Source organism: Protopterus annectens, chromosome 2.part1 (assembly GCF_019279795.1).
Source record: "Protopterus annectens isolate FY-2018-M chromosome 2.part1, PAN1.0, whole genome shotgun sequence".
NCBI lineage: Eukaryota > Metazoa > Chordata > Ceratodontiformes > Protopteridae > Protopterus > Protopterus annectens.
In genome coordinates, this window is record NC_056729.1 from 1,462,785,992 (window position 1) to 1,462,808,189 (window position 22,198).

Here is a 22,198-nt window from a genome sequence, read left to right on the forward strand (position 1 = left end):
TCAGAACAAACTTTATTCTAAAGGGTATGTTGAAATCACCCTTCACAGAGGCTTTTTCACAACCTCCTAAGCATAAGGATGTGAAAAAGCATAAGGAGAAACTGAGTCTTTTGGTTCCGACATCCCCATCCTCCTCGGAACTAAGTCGACACCGGGCATCTCCCGCCCCGTCGGCACAGACAGCTTCGGCACCAGGGTCCCTTTCTTATCCCTCGGTGCCATCCTTGATTGTGACTCAGACTTTTACCGTTGTACCAGCTTCGGCACCATTTCACTCGGTGCTGACCTTATTTAGGACACAGGCTCTGACCACTGTACCTGCATCAGCACCATCCCTGGCCATGGTACTGATGTCTTACACGGCTCCACTGATATTGACACCTTTGGTTCCAAGATTGAGCACCTTCCCAGAACCAGGTATTCTCCCTCTTATGACCCCTTTTTGGGACAATAATTTAGTCCATTTCTTGAGAGACCGGAATCTCCATCAGCAGCTTCCTTCAGATCCACCAGGAGTCTTTTGGAACAAGATGTAGTGAGGGCTGCAGACCAGCTTTTGGCAGCTAGAGGATTACCTACTCTGACTAGCTCTTTCCCTCCATCTTGGAACGGAAGCTCTCTCTGCATATTCTCTTGTCTGTCCTTCACCGACCTCCTCCCAGGTCTATGAGACGTCAGTACCAATGACCATCCTGGTGCACTCTGTCTCGACTCCGACACCAGAGGCTTCCTTGTCTGCACCAATTACTCTTGGTGCAACGGCTACTTTGGAACTGGAGCACTCTCAGAGCAGTAATTGGGCTGTCAGCATCGTGGCACGTAGTTCGATGCCATTTACTGCCACGGCTCCTTCGGCGGCTACCGGTCCTCTCAGAGCTCCTCACCTGGAGGTGGGCTCCTCGGGGCAGGGTGTGACCCCGGTTCTGAGGTCGTCCTCTGTTCTGGGCTTCCATCCCGCCTCTGCCAGGCTTTCTTTCCAGCTGATGGAGAGGGTTCTTGCTTCAACAGGCTCACAGTTGGCACCATTGGCATCGGCACCAGAACCTCCCTGTAACATACAGCTGTCCCAAGCCCCTACTCTGGGATCTCAACCATTTCTCTGGATTCCTCCTCAGAAGACCCCAGTGGGGAGCCACCCTGGAAGAAACTTTGCAAGAGGAAGCATCTTTATTCTCCTGAGGAATCCATCACCAAAGACACAGATTGCAATGAGGGAGAAGGGTCCCCACGGTCTCCCCCAGAAGACATCTCATTTACACATTCTCGAGATCCTCATGCAGAGGGTAGACTGGAAACCCTCCAATCCTTTTTTTGAGGAATTGGTGTTCTTGTTGTATTTCCGTGCTCGACCATTTACTTCTTGGGTGACCCCACCCGCAGATGTTTCATTGCAAATAGAGTGAGTATTGTCAGTAGTTAGGTGAACTTGCTTTTGGCTTGATTAATCGGATCTCCTTCCCTCAAATCCTAGCCTGGAGTTAGGATTACTTGTAGTACAGGTCATCGTATTTTTAATGATGGCTGTGCCACCTGTGCATGTCTCCTGAGATGATGAGGTAAAATCAGTGAGTCAGCCGACGCGCGCACAGTTCAGAGGTAACTTGTAAGAGAACTGAAAATACTGTTATGCTCCAGAAAGAGTAGAAAAGAATGTTATGGGGTGTGCTGTGTATAAAAATCTGGAAGCTAACACAAGACTCAAAAACCAAATTAAGAGGATGTATAGAGCTAATAAGTTATTCTTCTAAGAAGCAAACTAAGCGTATGAACAAATGTTTGCTTCTCGTTCTGAAATCCAGAAGTGCTTAGGTGTTGAGGAGCCTGATGCCAGTGACCAGAGGGCAAATGAAACCTCCCAGTGTAACATGGCCACTAACCCTGCTACAGCTGTCTCAGAAAAGAACAGAAGAATAGAGCAATATATAAATTGTACTGCAAGTGCCAGAGAACTTGAATATTATAAAGAAAATTGGCATAGCTGGCATCCCACAGCATACAGAAAACAATGCTGTAAATAAGTAGAACCCAATGCCAGAGCTGAAAATTGAAGTCGTTTGATTATTCTAAGGTGATCGGTGAATCAAGTGGTTCAAAGGCATTTGAAAGAAAAGGTGGAATAGAGTTGTTTTAACACATCTACTTAGTTTTCTTAGTAAATAAGTGTATATCTATGAAGTCTGACCCCAGTGCAGTGTGTGTGTGAGATAAGTTGGGTTCACAGACTTGGCTGTTTACCAACTTTATCTTTACAAAGAATGGGTGACATCCTGGCAAATGTGCTTATACAGTTTTTTGCATGACAAGTAAGGTAATCTCACAGCACAGGATACTTACTAAAAGGTCTGTTTTAATATCTCTACTGGAAAAACAGCCTTAATTAAAAAAAAAAAAAAAAATAGAACTAGGACTTGAGCAATGTAGCAGATGAGCCTGGGAGCTGAAAGATAAGGTCCGAGGTCAAAAGTGAATCTTATAACATGCATCTTATCAAAACAGATCCAGCTGTAGAGTTTGAAACACAATTCCATGAGTATGAACCTCAGCCTACAGACTGGAAGTTAAAAAAAAAAATCAGCTCATAGATGAAAACTAATCCCAGTAACTAGTCGTCGCTATGGTTTAGAGAACTAAAGCCCTGATTATACCCCCAGTTGACCTGTCTTCGAACCTCCGGTGCTGGAAGATCAAGCCCGAGATAGGGGTGTGCAGATGACATGGACTATACCTTATTAGGTTAGGAGGAGCTTGGGTCAGGTCCTGCTGTAAGAGTGCTACCAGGATGTAGACTTAAGGTGCAAGCTACATGCATAATGTGTGACATGTGGTCACTAACTCAGTCAAGGAACGCGTAGCAATTCATAGCAGGTTTTCAAACACATGTTCCCTGAGTAGGTTTGTCACAATTTGCCATTGCACTTTGCTTTACAGCCCACACAGGGAGGAAGGTAGAAGCATACAGAAGTTCTCATAACCTTTATTTCTGATGATGGTTGCATTCCCTGGCTCTCCCTTCCCTAGCCTTGTATTTCTGGATGCCAGAAAGTGGGGAGTAAAATTAGTAATGTGTTGTAGGGAACGTGATATTTCTGGAGAGGACAGTGGATCAAAAACAGATACCAGAACAAAACAAGAAATAAAGCACCGAGTATGCAACTTCTTAAAATAACTCAGTAGCTGAGTGTAACATTGTTAAATGCAGTTTCCCTAACCATGCAGTCCAACAGAGTATAAGGTAAAAAGACAGCCTAGATATCACTGCTGCTAAACAAAGTTGCACTGAGTCACTTAGAAGAACCTGGATTGTTGGAAATGTGAACCAAACGATGTAAAGTCAAAGAAAAGTGCAATTGCATCCTAGATACCTGTGAAAATGCCAGGTTTCCAACTAAGGTTGATGCTGCGCCAGCAAAAGTGGTTCAGGGCCATATGAGATAAGGTCCCAAAGACTCTAGGATAATCCCAGAAGATAGCAGATCATCCATTAATTTGGGAATGATGGATCAGGTTATTCAGGAAGACCTCCAAAGAAGGCAATCCAGCCAGGCTAATATTCTGATATCAGCCATTGTTTTGCCTTGCTATATTTCATCTAGCTTAATTCTGGCACACTGGTTACCCAGGTCCTTCAGAATCAGTATTTTTGGCACCCTAATGCTGCTCTAATTATGGTAGTTATTTCCTCCGCATCCTTACTTTGCTGTACATTTACAGGCTTATGGTTAGTGAAAATCTGCTTTGAAAAGTGCCCGTTTGGGAGGTGATGAGCAGAACACTACCCTTTCAAGGACTTTGCTAAGGCACATAATTTAACATATTGAAACACACTTAAGAAGGGAGAGAAAGAAGAGAATGAGGAGCAGCTGGTTTTGGATTTCAGTCCGTCTTCTACTGTGCTATGCACAGTGCATAATGATGAAAGATAAATATTGTAAGGTAAGTGGCTGTGTTAAATTACAAGTGCATCTACTTCCCAACTAATAGTCATATGAAAGGAGTAATTTATTGCTTTTACAAACTGCTGTTTATCAGATGTGAACTGTGAAGTAAAACTTGCTTTACTTTGAATTATGAAAGGCCAGGAATTGGCTGTTTTTGAACTGAACTTTTTTTTTTTAAGCAAAGCTTCTTTAGGTTTGACATAAAAGCCCATCCTTAATGAGTTCTACAGTTGTGTTCTTCCTTTCTATCTGTCACTTCTCAACTTTTTTCTCAGGTCATTCTGTGCTCACTGTACTCACTGCTGTCTGACTTGGGAACTATTTTCTCAGAATATCCTTTGCTTTACTGTACCAGTCACTTTCTGGAACCTTTTTCTCAGAACATTTGCTTCTTACAGGTACTTGTTGTGAAATAATGTGACAACTACTAAGTGCACCTGTCTGCTAAGCTCATCATTTTGAATAGATGTTAATCCTGATTCGTGACATTGAAAAGTACTATTCTGATGCTTAGAAAAAAGTCCTTGAGTATTTCAGTGGTTGTCAGATTACTGATCATTGCCCAGCTCTCCGTGGCTTTGATGGAGAAAGCTCTATGTAGGACTCAGAAGATCCACAATTAACAGTTTTGGCTGTGGAGGAGCCATGTGAGGGGAGGGTAAGAGTTAGTGGCTGATGTGTCGGCATGCCATCCTGGAAGGGAAGTGCTCTGGCCACCTTCAATGTTAGCACCCACTGAAAGGAGAGAGATGCAAAGCATGTAGTGTCTTGAACAAGGGTACGCATTTGGCCAGATTTGCATGGTAGGCTTCATGATGCAAGTGCGGGCCTGCCTTGTTACCATGAGAATGGCTAAAGTTGAAAGTTACTTATGTGGGACTTGCAGGAAGGTCTTGTGCGGTGAAGCCTCAAGCTTCAGTTGCTGCATAGCCACAAGGCACAGAGCTCAGAAAGTAGACTAGTGCCTAATGTGTCAACAGGCAGGTCCATTGCTAAAAAAGCCTGTATTCAGTTGTTGCTGTGGTCATCCTTAGGAAAAGAGGACTCTAGATGCTGAGGCCATAGGCTCAAATATTTTCCTCACAAGAAACCAGCTCAGCGAAGCAACGTTTTCAAAGTTTTATGTTGTATATGTGTGTGTTCTATCTATCTATATATATATATTTACACTATCAAAATCCCGAACGCAGATTCTCTGTAGACTGATATCAGATAGCAGATTACCATGTTGCTGACCGTTACACGCTCGATAGTTCATATCAGCGAATGCCACTGTGAACTCAGTCTAATGACGAGAGATCACGGTACAGTGCAGATTGAGACATTCATCCCTTTCCTCACTGTAGTGCAATCTCGGAGTTGGAATATATAGTTAGCAGGGAGTGTGGGGGATGCAGGGGTGCTTGCCCCTCTGCAAAAACTTTGTGAGTTGTAGGAGCTACACTTACCTGAGCTCTTATATGAATATCACGTTTGATAATCGACAAAAATGTTGCATCTGCTGAATTCATTCAGCAGATTCAACATTTCACCCAAGTCATATTTTGCAATTCATCGTTGCCATTCGTGGTTCCGAATGGATTAAATTTTGAGATTTTAATAGTAAACTTATATACATATATATATATATATATATATATATATATATATATATATATATATATAGGTGGTGGTGGGAGAGTTATTCCCCTGCCCTCCTCATATGGGAGGTTTATGCCCCCTAAAAAAAAATCCTCCGCTGTTCATTGAAAGTGATTTCAGTGAGTTGATTTCAGTGGTTCAGCATTTGCTGAAACTGTTTTTGATATATCAATATGATTCCATCCAAACAACCCCAAAAGAAGCCTCTTGGCCATCTAAGGAATGCCGTCATAAATTGCAAGGACTTCTCTTCTGATGGATGTGTTCCGAAGAAGACATCTGCCACGCTGAAACTTTTTTTTGACTACCTTCTGGTGCTGTCTTGAGGGAATGGCTGAGTGTTTCTGCTGGCCTAGAAGCCTGAAAGTTATGTTCCAGAAAGAGCTTTGCTTAAGGGCTATACAGCCATTGTGGACTTGTTGGTTCCAAGACCAGACTTTGCTGTCAACAGGGCCCATAGAGTCTGTCTAACTTTTGAAATGTTGGGCGGGTTTCTACTCCAATGTTTCCAAGTGTCAAAACGGGAAGAACTTTCTTGTCACATTCAGGGCCTCAGTTAAATTAACTAGTGCATCTTATTTCTGAATGGTGACTCTCCTCATCAGTTTATCCTGCTACTGCAGTGTGCCTGTCGGTAGGTCATATCCTATGAAAATGAATGAGCTGATGGTTTCTGAGATAATTCACCAACCGCTTACTGGAGAGACTGATTCAGTGGTGGTGTTTGGTCTAGATGTCTCAGTGTGGGGCATTCCAGTATTTATTGAAATGTCTAAATGTTTATAGACAACTAAGCTTATGCGGGCAACCAACAGTGGTCAAAAGTTTGCTTCTATCATCCATAACATACAAAGTGAGAAAATATCCAAGCTTTTTCTGCCTAGGTGGCTTTTGGACTGCATTGTGTTTTTTTTTTTCTGAGACAAGTAGAACAAAATTTTGCAATGCAAAAACTATAGGACATTATGCAAGGGTGGTGCCTACCCACCTTAGTCATAAGAATGCATCAGTTGATGAGACTTGTGTTGCCATGACTTTTGCAAGACATCATATGCTGGATGTGATGTCAAAATCAAAATCAATGTTGACATTTGGGTCTTCCGTCATTTAGGGTATCCTGTCTTGATGCCACCCTAGACGAAATCAGTGTGGATTATGTCCTATAATTAACGTGGGTGTGCTAAATCATGCTAGATACAGAAGTTATGTACTTGGCACAATGAGGGAGTATGATCATCCACTTCAGTATATCTTCCTACCTTCCCCTGTCCTTGTAAGTTGCCACAGACAGATATGTTGGAAAATAGGCTAGTAGGTATGCATGTATTACAAAATATCAGTTATCTAGGGATAAACTTGGGCAGACATGGAAATGCTGTACATTGTAGGAGCAATAGACATTTTAGCTTGAGTAAGTCTATTAGATGCTGAATGACTAGTGCCTGATGGCATCCAGCTTTGTAGTTGAAGTAGATGGATGTAGATCTAGATCTACATTATGGTAAATGCATAACTTGTGGTTATCATGGCAAAAGTGCATCACAGCATATTTTTCTGTGTTGTACTCAATCTTATGATTGATTAGTTGTCCAAGTGAACAATACATCCAGTTGCGATTTTGACAGTCTGTAATGGTGCTTTTTTAGAATCCTCAACAAATTTGCTGCGTTATACAGGTCAAGATATTGGTAAGATAGTCACAAACATATTAAAGAAAATTGGTTCCAGTACAAAGCTGTGTTGAACACCCATCATAAACAGCCTGGGTGAAGACAGGCTGCTTCTGTTCTCACTGGAAATTATCTGAACAAGTTTTTAATCTTCTGGACTAAAAATGAGTATGTGATGAAATAGTAATATGGGGTTTAGTTTTAAAGGCCTTTTAAATCCAGATTAACAGTGTCAGCTGGCATGTTTGTCAAGAACGTAAGTACCAAAATTGCAGTAAATTTGAGGTACAAGATCTGCTTGCTGGAAGCGTGTTGTTAACATGTCTGATGGTTCTTTTGGAAAAGGATTTAAAAATTCAATATAACCTTGTACTAAAATACAAGTTAGGCTTATAGGTTCTTAACTGCCTAGTTTCATTTCATCACTTCCCTTAAATTGGCACTGCAAAGGCTGCTTTCCACATCTCAGACAGACATTGTTCGACAAGGGACAGTAAGATACTACTGTCTAACTTTTTAACAGATATTCAGGAACTCTCTTGCATTTTCCGATAGTTTAGTTTAGGTTGATTGACTTTAGGATTTCATTCAATACTATTTTGGCAGTGATGGAACAAGCCTTATCCCTAGTGCTAATATTACTCATAAAAGTAGGCAGGTAGCTAGTTACAGAAAGTGTCTGTTAGTGTTTACAATTTCCTATGGTTCATAGGCTGTAACATTATTGTGTTTTGAGTTCTGTAATATTACAAGGATTAGGGCAAACTTTGTTTTGTATTTACAGACATCTTTTTTTCTTTAATAGGACCTGGGTTATAGTTACGTGGAGCTCAATGCCAGTGACACTCGTAGTAAGAACAGCTTGAAAGTAGTAGTAGCAGAATCCTTAAACAACACCAGCATCAAGGAGTTTTACTCTGGTAAGTCTTAAATGTCCAATATTTAGCTATTGTAAATAGCGTCTTTATTTATGTGTTTGTTTTGCACCTTTATATGTCCTAAATATAGCGGTTATATAAAACCTTATTTGTTTTGCACCCTTCCAGAAATGATCAAGGAACATTACAATAGAACAAAAACTTAAGTAACTAGACAGCTTCCCCAATATCTCAATTTGACACTGTAGACTAATGAAACAAACTAGTTGAAGCTTCAGCCTAATTAAACAAACAAAAAACTTTTATTGTTGGGGCACAACCCACCCCCTCACACACACACACACACACACACACACACACACACACAATGAGTAGCTTTAATTACCACACCCCTCTTACAGAACTGCAGAGAGGAAAAACAAGAAAAACTCAAATATGGAGTCACTATCGGCACACACAGGAAAAGTGCATTGATAGCAGATGTCTAGTGATAAAAAGTGATTGGAAGATTTGGAAGTTTAAGATCAGGGAGTAGACATTGGTGATATTAGTGTAAACTGGATGATTTTAAAAAGTAGGGAAAACAACTAGAAACATGCAAATGATGCTTCATAATTAATGCTTCTCTAGATTATCCAAAAGGCGTATTGAAACAAATACATCATTAACTGTCTGTGAAAAGCTGACTCTGTGGAGTAGTCTTACAACCACCAACTTAGAGATTTATCAAGGGTTACGTAGCCACTATGTTTTCATAGGCAAATTAAATCAGGTAAACTCTAGGAATGTCCAGCAAGCTCCATGGTCAAGGAGCAAAAGGTCCTGGTCATATGGCTAGGCTAGTCTTTGAAATAAGCTGGACCTAGCTAATTCAGGACATAGTACTGAAGTGCGACAAAACCTTAAATGTGACTCACTGTAGTGGCAGGTAGCCAGTGCAGAGACTGCAACTCAAGAGTTAAGTGGGATGCCTGTTAATGCACACTAGAACAAGGTGGTTCAATTTTGCATGTGTTTTCAGTTGATGAGGGAAAGAGCTGACTATGACTTGCACTAGATTGCAGAGTGACAGCTCATTGTCAGTGATCATTTCCAGGTCGTGCACCTTGTCTACCTGTGTTGAAACCTCTTTGTTTAGCAAAATGCATTTTACAAGGTGGGAGGTAGGCAGGGATTTCTTATCCGGCAGGTAGGGAGGTAGGGACCAAAGAAAAAAAAAGGTCTTTCACGCTAAGTGAAGACCAAAAAGGGGGGGGGGTCTTTAATGCCGAACACCTTTAGTTGTGCTTTAAACACAAGTAGCTCCATGTTTGTCGATTTTATTTTTATTTAATATACAGTGATTAACTAGAGATATATGGACTGAAAATCTTCCACACACAGAAGTTTTACACTGTAGAGATCGAGATACTGATATAGAATATAATTTTTAGTCACTCACTCTGTGAAGCTCATCCATACTGATATAGAATGTAATTTTTAGTCTCTCACTCTGAAAAGCTCATCCATGACCCTTATTTGAAGAGTTTCATTACTGTGACATTTCTGAAACAAAGAATCCAGAGTCTCATAGATGGCGTGGTAATCTTCCAGATGTAAAGTCACTAGCTTATTCAAAAAAAAGAAAGAAGGGAAAATTAGAGAAACTTCAAAAGTAATCCATGTGTATTGAATCTAAAGCAGTTTTCTTGAGGATCAGTGTGAGCAAAGCTTCTGGAAACTTCCTCTTTCTCATCAGTTTCATGGATAACTGGGTCAAAACTTCCACATTAGGAAACTATCCAGCCCTGAGAGAAGTAGCTTCAGGCTGCAGGAATTAGGAAGACCCTTGATTTGCCTTCATGATAAACTCTGTCATGACCACAGTGTATTCCTTGCTTGGGAAGATCTTGGTCCATTTGAGCATTGCAGAAGAGTTGCCGTCCTAGTTGCAGGCACCTTATCTGCGAAAACCTGGAGCACTCTTGTTGAGCATTGCTCATTTGTAGGCAAGCTGGCATGCACAGTCTTATCCGTAGGACAAAAAAGTTTGTAATAACAGCCAATTAGCCACATTGTGTTCTAGCCTAAGCAATAATATCCGCCTGCTAAACTGATTTTTTTTTCTTAAAACTTATTAAAGTAGCTCACAAGAAAATGATTGCTGTTAAACCTTGTCATGCTGTACTTCACCACTACATATAGTGCTGATTATTAAACCTTTCAGCATTCAAGATTGTGTAACATGTTTCTGGATACTTTTGCATGTGGTTATAATTGCAGAGTATCAGTAGTTTGTTGTTATGAGCTGCGTCTTAAGGTTAGCCAGTCATGTCCCCGTTCTTAGCTTAAGTAAGTGGAAGAGGACTAACACTAAGCAGCCTGCCGATATCTTCTAATGAATATCAGTGGTGTCTAATGTAAGTAGCCGGTCCATTGTCTTATAATTTATTTTATTTTCCATTTGTTAACCAGGTAGAAGAGCTGGTGGTCTGGCCCTTTTCAGTCATAATCCAGTTACCTGAAGTCACAGTAATATACACAGTGGCACAGCAGGCATATTCAACAAAGTGCAAAGATTAATTGTGACAAAAGTGATTCATGCGACATGAAGATCAATATCAACAAATACAAGTGATAAAGATGCAGTAAATTATTTTATACATAGCAGAATGCATTTTAATAGCATATATCAAAGTAGAGATCATAACATTTCAGTTTACAGAAGTATAATTCCAGAACTGTGGAGAGCTTTGTTGTTGTATACCGGAGACGCATCTTATTAAGTTAACCTGGTTCCTGAAAGCATCTACATTTAGATTTGTTGATCCATTGTTCATGTACTGCAGTTTTGAAAGGTCTAGCTTTTTCTAACTTCCTTTGGAATGTGATTCATAGAACCCAGGGCCTAGCTTGGAGAAGGCATTTTTCCCCTTATGGTTCACAGGTAAACACTAGGCAGTCAGTCTGCAAGACTGTTATGAATTTTGGTCTGGTTAGGGTAAGGGCATCATACTGACTACTACAGAGGTAGTTAGGTTCTTTGATAGGGAGTAATCTTTCAGATGTGGGTAGTAACCTAGATGTAGAATTTTGAAATGTGGCACTATTTGTGATTGTGAGAGAGTTGAATTTGCTAAGCAAGTCACAGTGGTCTGTAGTATGAACAACCAGAAGTACATATCTGTATTTTTGTGTATTTTGGGAGGAATGCAGAGGAGTGGGTGTGTATTTTTTTAATTTAGGCATTAGTACATGTCTACCAATAGCTGAACGTGCTGAGAGAGTGAAAGAAGTTGGGCAAATACGATACAGTCCAACGTGATAAGAAACGTTTTGGATCCTCTAATGAAAGCAGCTTGCTAGCATCTCTTACAGTAGTAAAACTTTAAAGATTCTGAGATGGCACATCAGATTTGTGCCCACTGCCTTGCTCAAACTGTAAATCTCCCAGCATTCCTTACTCGTGTTGAAAGGTAGGCAGACCCACCCTTCTCACCATCTGTTATTACTGTAACTGCTTCAGATTATTGTTGAGGATCCACTTGCATTTCAACTGAGACTGGAGAAATGCGAGTCAACCACTCTTAGTTCAGCAAATCAGCAGGGAGGTGTGAGCAGTGAGATCAGCTCTGAAAATGGCTTTCATGTCCTTCTATCCAGTCTGCTGGTAGACAGTGAAATATTCATGCAGTGCCTTAGGAAACAAGGGAAGACAATATTTCTGCATTTTTAAATTTAACTGTAAACATTTCAGAATGAACTGTGGAAAGAATTTTGACGTTAGGAGCAGTAGGAATAAACTTTTCAAGACACATCACCTGTATAGCAGACCTAAACACAAAGATTTCCATTACTCAGTGGAGGTTTGCTATATCATTGTCTGAGACCATAATCCATAAGTAAGGTTACTCCCCCCCCCCCCCCCCCATAGACATTCTGTATGGCATGCATTCTCATTCTTGGATTCAAAGAATGCTCTTGAGAACCAAGCAGGTCAAACATATACTGTTATGATAGTCCATATTGGAAGAACTGTTTTTTTTAGATACAGAAATAACTATTTTATGCAACTATTACATAAAATATGGGACATAACTATGTCCTACATTCTCAGGACATTTGCCCTTTTTAATATTTTTTGTCAGGACACAACTGCTCAAAGAGGGACTGTCCCTCTCAAAGTGGGACAGGTGGTAACCCTAATGTGGCCTGAGCCTTTAAAAATGAAGTTATCACCTTACAGTTCAAATATTCTTATCTCTGTAACCAAAAGTGTTGCTAGAAAACTGTAAATTGCAAACTATTTAGGCTAACCTTATCTTTACATTAGTTGTATTCATTCAGTTTGATGCTTTAAACTGGATTTTATAAGCCAAAATAAAGGCAGTAAATATTAATTATGTAATGTTGTATAAAAGGCTTCTATCTCAGTAACCATTTAAGCAAGACACGTACTGCCAGCAAGATTTTCTTCATACCACTGTGAGCTTTAATATGAGACTACGCAGTTCTGTCTCTGCTACCTGAATGTTGAGATATTTAGAGAAATATGAAAATTATTACAATACAAATAAACAGTATTCAGATAATAATATCTCTTTAGCTGCATTAGAGGTCAGATATCAATACAATACTGTTTGCCATCATGTATGCTTTAAGATGAAATCTTCTGATATGTTGTTGTATGGTTTTGGAATTATTATTGCAAATATATGAACAAGCAATATTTGATGCCTAGAGTCATCAGTAGGAGGTAACTGCAGAAATTCCTAGAGGTATTGTAACGAGTTTTTAAAACAGTGCAAAGTTTTTGTCCTGCAAGGTTTTGTCCGTGGCAGATGTTAGCTCTGTTATGAGAAGTGCAGTCCTTGACCTGCCTTCTGCCGTATTTGATTTGTAAAAAAGAGTTTGCATGAGCGCAAACTCTATAGAGTATATGGTGTTCTCTTCTTGGATAGTGACTTTCATTATAAGGTTTATTTTCCAGAGATGTGCCAGTAAAAAATAACGTGAAGCTGCTTCTTGACTTGAATGTGTGTGGATTTATCAGGTACTAGAAGGTGGATTGTCAGTCCCAAAGTTGGACAGACTTTTCAAGGTCTGTCCAAAATGTGTTGCTTTGACTTCTGTCTGCAGTCCAGGATTACGGAAGGTACTGCTTGGACATCTCACCAAATAATAATAGGTAATACAGTTCTGTGTTCATTATTAGATCACCGACACACTATTCATTACTTCTAGTATTTCGCTGTCAGGTGTCCTGTCCAGATGACCAGTCTCCAAGAGCTCATGTTCCTTCCCTCTGTGCAACAAATGCTTGCCCATAGGTTTTCAAGAACAGGCTGGTATAAAAGGAGTGTTAGTCCTTGCCATCTTTAAAACTTTCTTGTTGCAGTTCATATATACAGATGCTTCAGTGCCAGTGAGTGATTACTGCCTTCATCTTTGTCCAGTAGGCTTCAGTGCTTAGGCAGAAATAAGCACCATATTGGGAAAGCCTTTTACTGTTCTAGCTTTGGTCTTTTATTCTCATTTTGCTTATACCTTTAAAAAAGGATATGTAAAACTACTGGTGATAAATACCCTACAGAGACTTCAATACCAGTTGTGTTTGATATCTTTGAACAGGACATCTAGGCCTACAGCTTGTGTGAATATTTTGTACCTAAAGCCCTGAGAAGCCGCTTGCATGAGTTAGGTATTCACCTTGAAAAGAAAGATTTTGAGGCCTTGGGGCATTTTACCATGTGTTCAGTGAGCCCCTCCTCCTCTGTCAACCCTCTGTCTAAGAATTAATGGAGGAATAAGCCTAGTAAGGATGGGAAGGATGTGAAAATGTAATACTTCTTGCATAGCCGGTTTGAAGTGATTGCCTCTAGTGAGGTATGGTCACAGCCCCTGCAGTGGTACTCTGTCTGCTTTCCCCTGTCTTGTGATCTGAGGCTGACTGGGAAGATCCGTGTGTTACTACAGTAGGAGGAGGGGGTCCATTATGTTTCAGTTTTCATTTGAATAGACTGTCTGCAGAATAAAGGAATTCTTTGTGGCGGGCTAAGAAAAATTTTGATACCCATAAACATCATGAAGTACTGGACTTGAAAGCCCCAAAACCTGTGGCCTTTCCTTGAGGACTTGGGGGCCTTGGAGGATGCTTATGCAGCTGCCTGTCTGACTTATGATTTTCAGTCCCATGCCTCCAAGAATCCTGATTGGTGTTAGAGCACAGAATAGTCACAAGTGCATGTATAAAACCTGTGGCAGACCCTGTTTTAGAGCCAGAGATCCTGAGAATGGGGTCAAGATTATTCTAGCCTATTTCTGAGCTACACGGTTAAGGCTCCTATACATAGCACAAGCATAAAACTATAATTCAAAGTGGAAAGGGTTAATGGTGAAACATGGGGAACCTCATGAAACAAGGAAAGACTGGGATTTTGGATGCAGACCAGACCTCCCAACCATCCCGAATTCCTCGGTTTTTACTGAGTTTTAGGGTCCAAATGAAGGGGTGCCACGATTCCCGAGTGGCACCCCTTCTTTCCCGATTTTACTTTTCTTTTTTAAAAGTTTCGCGCTGTCGGAGCTGACGTCATCGCGTGCGCAATGACGTCAGCTCCGTCAGGCTACCAGCCAGTCGGAATTGAGCTCAAGGAGCTCACGTCATCGTTTCCGGCTGGCTGGCGGTTAACTTTTAACCGCGAAGAAACTGATACATCATACAGGTAAATGGATGGCAGTAATATGGCAAAAAAAGGGTCGGAAATTCAATTAATGGCAGTGAGCGGAGCCGGGATTACTGAATGGCGGCGAGCGGAGCCGGGATCAATGAATGGCGGCGAGCGGAGCCGGGATCAATGAATGGCGGCATGAAGAGAGGGCTGCAAGCGGAGCTGGGATTAATGGCAGTAGCAGCAGCATGGAGAGTGGAGAGCGTAGCCTGGATTAATGAATGGTGGCATGAGGAGCAGAGGAAGAGCACTCCTCAGGGTAAGTGTGTGACTGTGTGCGTGTGTTGGCTAGAGGTATTTAGGCTCAAACTCTGTACCTTATTATGGAATGTCAGAAATGGAATGTCAGCCATTATTTACTTCTGTTTTCTCTTGACATATAATCTGATGATTAGTGGGAGGTGAAGCCCCTGCAGAAAGTAATAATTTTGCTGACATTGTTTGTTTTGGCAGCTGTGGTGTCACCCTTTTGTGTTTCTCTATTCTTAACTGAATTTCCGATTAAATGCTACTTCTCCTCCCTGATGAGTCCAAGAACAGAAACTAATAAAAGGGTTACAGGGGCTTAGTAATTCATTTAGCTATTCAGTGGGAGACAGTAAGCTAGGCTAGCAAAGAACAGCTTTGCAGATTCATGTAGCACAATTCACTGCAGGTCAGAGATGATAGGTAGGAGGCATGAGGGATTGTATATTTTTGGCATAAGAAGTCAAAGGTGACTTACCAAGTAAGCTAAATTTGCAAAAAAAAAAATGTCTGTATCCCTGGGCTTCATATTATGATACTCATAAAAGGCTGCATGTTTCTTGGCGCACTCAATGATTTCCAGTTGTCATGATGCTTTGCTGGTATGTAGCATTTGCTTGTATTTTGAAGTTCAGTTTTATATTATTATATATTAGTTTGTACATAATTCATGAGAAAATATAAGCTTTTTTTGTTCTCTTAATCTTGATACTTTATTGCTATGATTTTTTTTCATACATTGTACAATTGTCTTTTGCTTATGGTCTAGCTTTTTCCTTTCAGCTAGGAAACCCACAACATTGTGATTAAAATTAAATACACACACACACACACAAATACAGAGAAAGTGCTCTGCTTAGGCACTGTTTGAATCATAGAAAAGAAAGTAAAGTGTTAGCCCTCATTTGGGACTTGAACACAAGACCTGCATATGGCACTGACTTCATTGCTATTGGTCAAACAGATGTTAAGGGAAAACTCAACACTTAAGTGCCCAAAGGTCTTGTTGGTCCAGTGTTGGTAGTATCTTGGATTTGAGTAAGAATAACATTTCCTTTAGCTACTATGATTCTAACAGCACCTAAGCAGAAAGCTTTCTCTGTATTTGTGTGTGTGTGTTTGTAATTTGATTTTACCCAGAGATCACTGATCCAAGACCTATTTCAGGCATTTTAAATGATATGGTTTATCTCATTTAGGCAGTAACTCATTTAAATGTTTCACATTAAATATGCAGAGTAGCTGAAAGTACCAGGAAGTAAAGCGCACAACAAATTAAAGTTAATTGTTAAGTTTGACAGAACAATTCTGTGACTTAAAATGTATTGTAAATGATAGTACATGATACATAGTGAAACTGCCTATTGAATAAATTGGAATTGTGTATGACAACAAGTGTGGTTAAAGATAAGCTGTGCAAGATGGAACAAGAAACCACCACAAGCTTTATGCATTCTCATACCATCTTACCTGAGTATGTAGATAACTACTGCTAAAGTACAAGATTTTCATGGCTAAAAGTCTTGGAAGGTGAGAGATGATTTAACTGCAGTTTTAAATCAAATTATTCCAAATAATAAAAGCTATGCTTCTGACCTAAAACCACCTCTAGCAGATAGTACTATTTATAAATGTAACAAAAGCAAAACCTGGCCCTGAATTTCTAATGTATGTGCAGTGTGATTTTTTTTTTTTTTTTTTTTTTTTTTTTTTTTTTTTGGATCAATGAAATGCTTCTTTCCTGAAATTCTGCAACAGAAAGTACTGCAGCTACTGTATTTTTAGGTACATTTCATGAAATTTTATTGCATTTTTCTTTTTGTAAACAGTTAATATATGTGCCAGAGATGAGACATACAACGAATCTGCATTTCAAATTAATTAAAGCTGGTTTGCAAGAGAGGGCTTTAATTAGCAGGTATTGATACCAGTCTGTAACAACTATGTCTGAACACTCCCTTTCTTGATCCATCGTGTACTTCGTGAGTTTGTGTCACTGTCAAAGGGATTGAAGTGAACTATAACAATATCCTCATGAAGGTGTGAGTTTCAAGGGCAGAGGAGTTTTAATGCCAAGTCTGTTTTCATTGTGAGACAGTATTGCTTTATCAGATGTCTGTTAGTGTTTGTGCATTGATTGCTGCAAAATGTAAAAATAAAATCCAAGTAATCATTGTAGAAAAGAAGCAGTATGCACACATTATTGTTTATGGTAAATGGGGCGAACTAACCAGGTTATGGGACATTGGAAATGGCTGCAGGTGTCATATTTTGGTTGTCTGTCCTTCAGTTTGCATTTTGAAAGTTGGTATCCCACAATTCCATTGGAGTGGGTGGGGTTAAGTAATTATGCATGCAAATTAGATGTTAATCAGCGTACAGATTTGTACCTATTTTTCATGGGCCTTGTCCAGATTTTTGATGTTTCCAGGTTGAGAGGTATGATGCAGACCCTTAAAGGAGAATAGCAATAATCATGCAGAATATTATAATCATAATGTAGCAGAAAGTATTCTAAGAACTGAGCCAGCAGTAGAATGGAGAAAGGAGATTCTGCAGATAGGGATGACTGCAGTTAGCGATATAGACAACATGCAAGAGGGAGGCTGGAATTTATTGGAGAAAACTGGCAAAGGAACCAAGGTATTGGGAGCAAATAACTAAAGGGGAAAGATGATGGTAGAATGGGAGGACACCAAGAATGTATTTGGTCTGTATGTTAGAGATTGCCTTCCCTGTCGGGGAGTGATATTAAAATGTAGGCAGAGAAAGAAATACAGGGATCCTAAATGAAAGACCAGCACTGGCAGAGTTTTTAATAGAATCTAGAACAGAAGCTGCCATTAAAGGAATAATTAGTAGAGCATATAAAATATTGCAAGATAACTAAGACTGAATCAGAGGAGGTTGGAAAGGATTGGGAAGAGAGATTGGATAAGCAATTTGCAAAGAAACAATGGGGAGGATAATAGATATGTCTCCCAAATATGTAACAAAATCTAAAAGATTTGGGGGTTTTGCCTGGAAATTTTTACATAGATATTTTTATACCCCAAGTATTCTCCAGAGAATTTTTCTTCAGGTGGATAGTAAATGTTGGAGGTGTGAAAGGGAAGAAAGAGGTAATTGGGAACATATTTTCTGGGAGTGGGGAGAGCTGGCAAACTTTAAGGATTCCATTCGAGATGCACTGTTGGAGATGCTGGGAGGTTAGATTGGTCTGATGAGGGAGATGATTTTTCTCTGCTACTTCTTCTTCCTACTTTAAAAGGTTGCACTCTGGACCTTTCAGCACTCATAGAACTATTCTCGCAAAAAGTGGATGGTCTATTTAAAAGTATGGACGAATTGACTCCTTCCCAAAGTGCCTTAGTACAACCAACTAGTTCGAACTACACCAGGGAAGTGGGTGCTTCACTAACATTACCTAACAACTTAGATAAACAACATTTTACAGTCTTATTTGAAACGTGCTTTTATTGTACCTGGAGTACCTGTTAGCGAGTTCCTCTGGATTTGCTTCTTGTGTGGTCTGACAGTTCGTGCTTTGTTCTACAGTTTGTCTTTGGTGTTTTGTGATGAATCCTGAACTTGCACCCAGTGAATCTCTGGTACGAAGCTAACCAGATAATGAGTGCAACCTTTCAGCACTCATAGAACTATTATCGCAAAAAGTGGATGGTCTATCTAAAAGAATGGACGAATTGACTCCTTCCCAAAGTGCCTTAGGGAAGTGGGCGCTTCACTAACATTACCTAACAACTTAGATAAACAACATTTTACAGTCTTATTTGAAACGTGCTTTTATTGTACCTGGAGTACCTGTCAGCGAGTTCCTCTGGATCTTTAACTCTGCTACATCCAGCTCTGACTCCTGCCTTTTTGTCAGTGTCACTGTCTCCAACCCTTATAACATAGCTGGTCTCACTACCCTTTTGCAGACCTTCCCTTTCACTCTTACTGGTACTCGTCTGTCACAAATCACTCCTGACACACTTCTCCACCCTGCCTGTGCTCTCTTCTTCACCTCTCTTACACACTCGCCATTACTCTGAACTGTTGATCCCAAGTATTTAAACTTATCCACCTTCGCCACCTCTACTCCCTGCATCCTCACCATTCCTCTAGCCTCCCTTTCATTCGCACACATATTCCGTCTTAGTCCAGCTGACCTTCATTCCTCTCCTCTCTAGAGCATATCTCCACCTCTCCAGGATCTCCTCAACCTGTTCCCTACTCTCACGACATATCACAATGTAATCTGCAAACATTATAGTCCATGGGGACTCCTGTCTGATCTCGTCTGTCACCTGTCCATCACCAGTGCAAATAAGAAAGGGCTCAGAGCTGATCCTTGATGTAATCCCACCTCCACCTTAAACTCATCTGTCACTCCCACTGCAGATCTCACCACTGTCACACTACCCTTGTATATATCCTGTACCACTCTTAAATACTTCTCTGCCAATCCCGACTTCCTCATACAATACCACAACTCCTCTCTAGGCACCCTATCATATACTTTCTCTAAGTCCACAAAGACACAATGCAACTCCTTCTGACCTTCTCTATACTTCTCCATCAACACTGTCAGAGCACACATCGCATCTGTAGTGCTCTTTCCTGGCATGAAACCATACTGCTGATCACTAATCATCACCTCCCTTCTTAACCTAGCTTCCACTACTCTTTCCCATAATTTCATGATGTGACTGATCAGTTTTATCCCTCTGTAGTTACTACAGCTATGCACATCACCCTTATCTTAAAAATCGGTATGAAAACACTTTTTGATACAGAATCAGAATTGCCTAGACATGGTAAGGCTTTGCTGTGCCTAGTAATGGTGGCTGCCAAAAAAAAGCAATTACTAGAAAATAGAAATCTAAACCAACTATACTTGAATTAGTGAATGTAGTTACAGAGATAAAACAACTGGAAATGAGATCTTTAGAAAAGGGTAGAAGCAAACTACATAGGAAAAAATGGGAATTATAGGAACAGTGCATACAAGGGAGGAATGAAGCCTAAAAGGCAGCAGGACTTAAATGAGCTATGTAATGTTTTAGTGAGAAAGATTGGGTAGGTTGTGATGTATAATGTTTTCAATTGAGTGTGTGTTGTAATGGTTTGTGATGTAAAATGCTTGCGACTAGGATTGTGTTGGTGTGGTTTGTTTTCATTTATATAACTGTATGATTGCCTAAGTAGTAAGTGACGATTTAATGAAAGATGTTTCTTGTTTAAAAGAGCAGGAATTGAATAATAATTGTAATATTGCTTAGATTATATGATGCATAGCAATATGTGTGAAGTATGTTTTTATATTAATGTAGTTTGATTACTTTTATATGAATTCAAATTTGCCTTTCACAAGTGATAATTCAGTAAAGGTGTTTGGAAAAAAAAGATTGTTGTAGCCTTCAGCTAACTCCTCAATGACCAGGAAAGTTTAGCACTGCATAGATTTAATAAAAAGATTGATACCACCACAACTGTGTCCTTTAGGGCTGTTAATTTTTAGAGACATGTGACTGTATTCTTCCTGGCCCCCCTTGACCATATGGGGCAAAAAATGCAAAACGTGTCAGATGCTCATTTATGGTGAAAATTTTGGAGTTTCTCCAACCTGCCAGTCAGGTAACCAAACACACTGTAAAATTTGGCTACTGTGCTGTTTATGCAGCTTACATGTAAGGTGGTTCACACAGCCTATCTTGCCAAGGCTTTCGACACCATCCCCCACTCTGGAATTATAGATAAACTCACTAAACTAGGTATAAATCCCTATATCACAAGATGGGTTGCCAACTGGCTGACTGACAGAACCCACACTGTGAAAGTAGCAGACTCCAAATCCGACTTCAGACCAGTGACAAGTGGAGTACCACAGGGTTCAGTCCTGGGTCCTCTCCTGTTTGGTATCTACTTCTCTGAAGTACAGGCTAACACAGAAGGTCTTTGGCTAACAAAATTCGCAGATGACTGCAAACTAGGAGCCATAATCGAAACTCCTAACGATGTGGACATCCTAAAAAAGGGCCTCACTGAGACAGATGCCTGGTGTCAAAGCCATGGCCTCAAGCTCAGTGCCAAAAAGTGCATTGTCATCCCCTTTGCCAAAAGTATTCACCAAATTTATAGAACTGGCCACTGCCTTCTGCAAATTGAACAATATCCGCATTTACCTTTACTGAAAAACTGCTTGATTCAGAGGCTTCCAGAAAGGAAGTGCTGGCAGCCATGGACATTGCAGTAACATTATTTTCATAGGTCTGAGCTTAATTGAGTTATAAAAAAAGACTCCCTGATGCTCTCTGAGGGTAGTCTCTATGAGATCCCTACTGGACAACACCACACAAACTGCCTTCCTTTCATCAGAGAAGGTGGAGAATTGCCAGCTTTATTTCCAGGAACTGACAACCAAAACTAAAAAAACAGCCATAGCCAGAAAGTTCACAAGAGCCCTGGACTTCATGGTATACACCATCCTGAGGATTTCATTGACTGGGCACCACATGCAGTAGTACCCAAGTTCAGTATTGACCAAGTATTACCACTCCTTGGACCAAAACCACTTCTACTACTTTTCTCTTCAGAAATTTTATCCTCCTTACCTTAATTTGTTTTAGTGTACAAAAATACCCAGTACTTGCATTGTACTAATTCTTGTATTGTTTTGCTTGTTGTTGTACTATGATTGTATTATACAGTTGCTTTGTACTTTATTATTGCTTGTTTTGTTGTGTTGTACTACAGTGGTGCTTTTCTCCCTGGGTCTCTGCTGAAAACGGGCCCCTGGCCCAGTCAGACATACCTGGTTAACAAATGTAATAAATGAATACAATTTTCCCTTTGTAGAAAGGGAACTGCATTGGTAGGTGTCCCTTAATCCAAGCTCCCCACAACTAGTCCTTACACACTGGTTCTACAGACTTTGCTGGAGGAGTTTACACACAGGTTCTCAAGGTACAAGGCATATAGAATTACGAGAAGAAGAAACTCATCAACTTAAAAGATATGCTAACTCTCATCTAGGGTCTGAGGGCCACAAACAAATACTTGGGGGGGGGGGTGACCTTCCAAATGCTGACAGACACTTGCGTAGTTATGTA

The 22,198-nt window shown here is 40.2% G+C and overlaps 1 protein-coding gene across 1 annotated transcript in view; it reads left to right on the plus strand.

The window, feature by feature from the left end:
* The window catches only part of RFC1 (replication factor C subunit 1), a 1,497,679-nt gene that overhangs the window by 1,017,465 nt on the left and 458,016 nt on the right, over positions 1 to 22,198 (plus strand). The window contains exon 13 of the mRNA XM_044063570.1: positions 8,055 to 8,169. Coding sequence (XP_043919505.1) covers positions 8,055 to 8,169 — 115 coding nt within the window. The remainder of the gene's footprint in view (positions 1 to 8,054; positions 8,170 to 22,198) is intronic.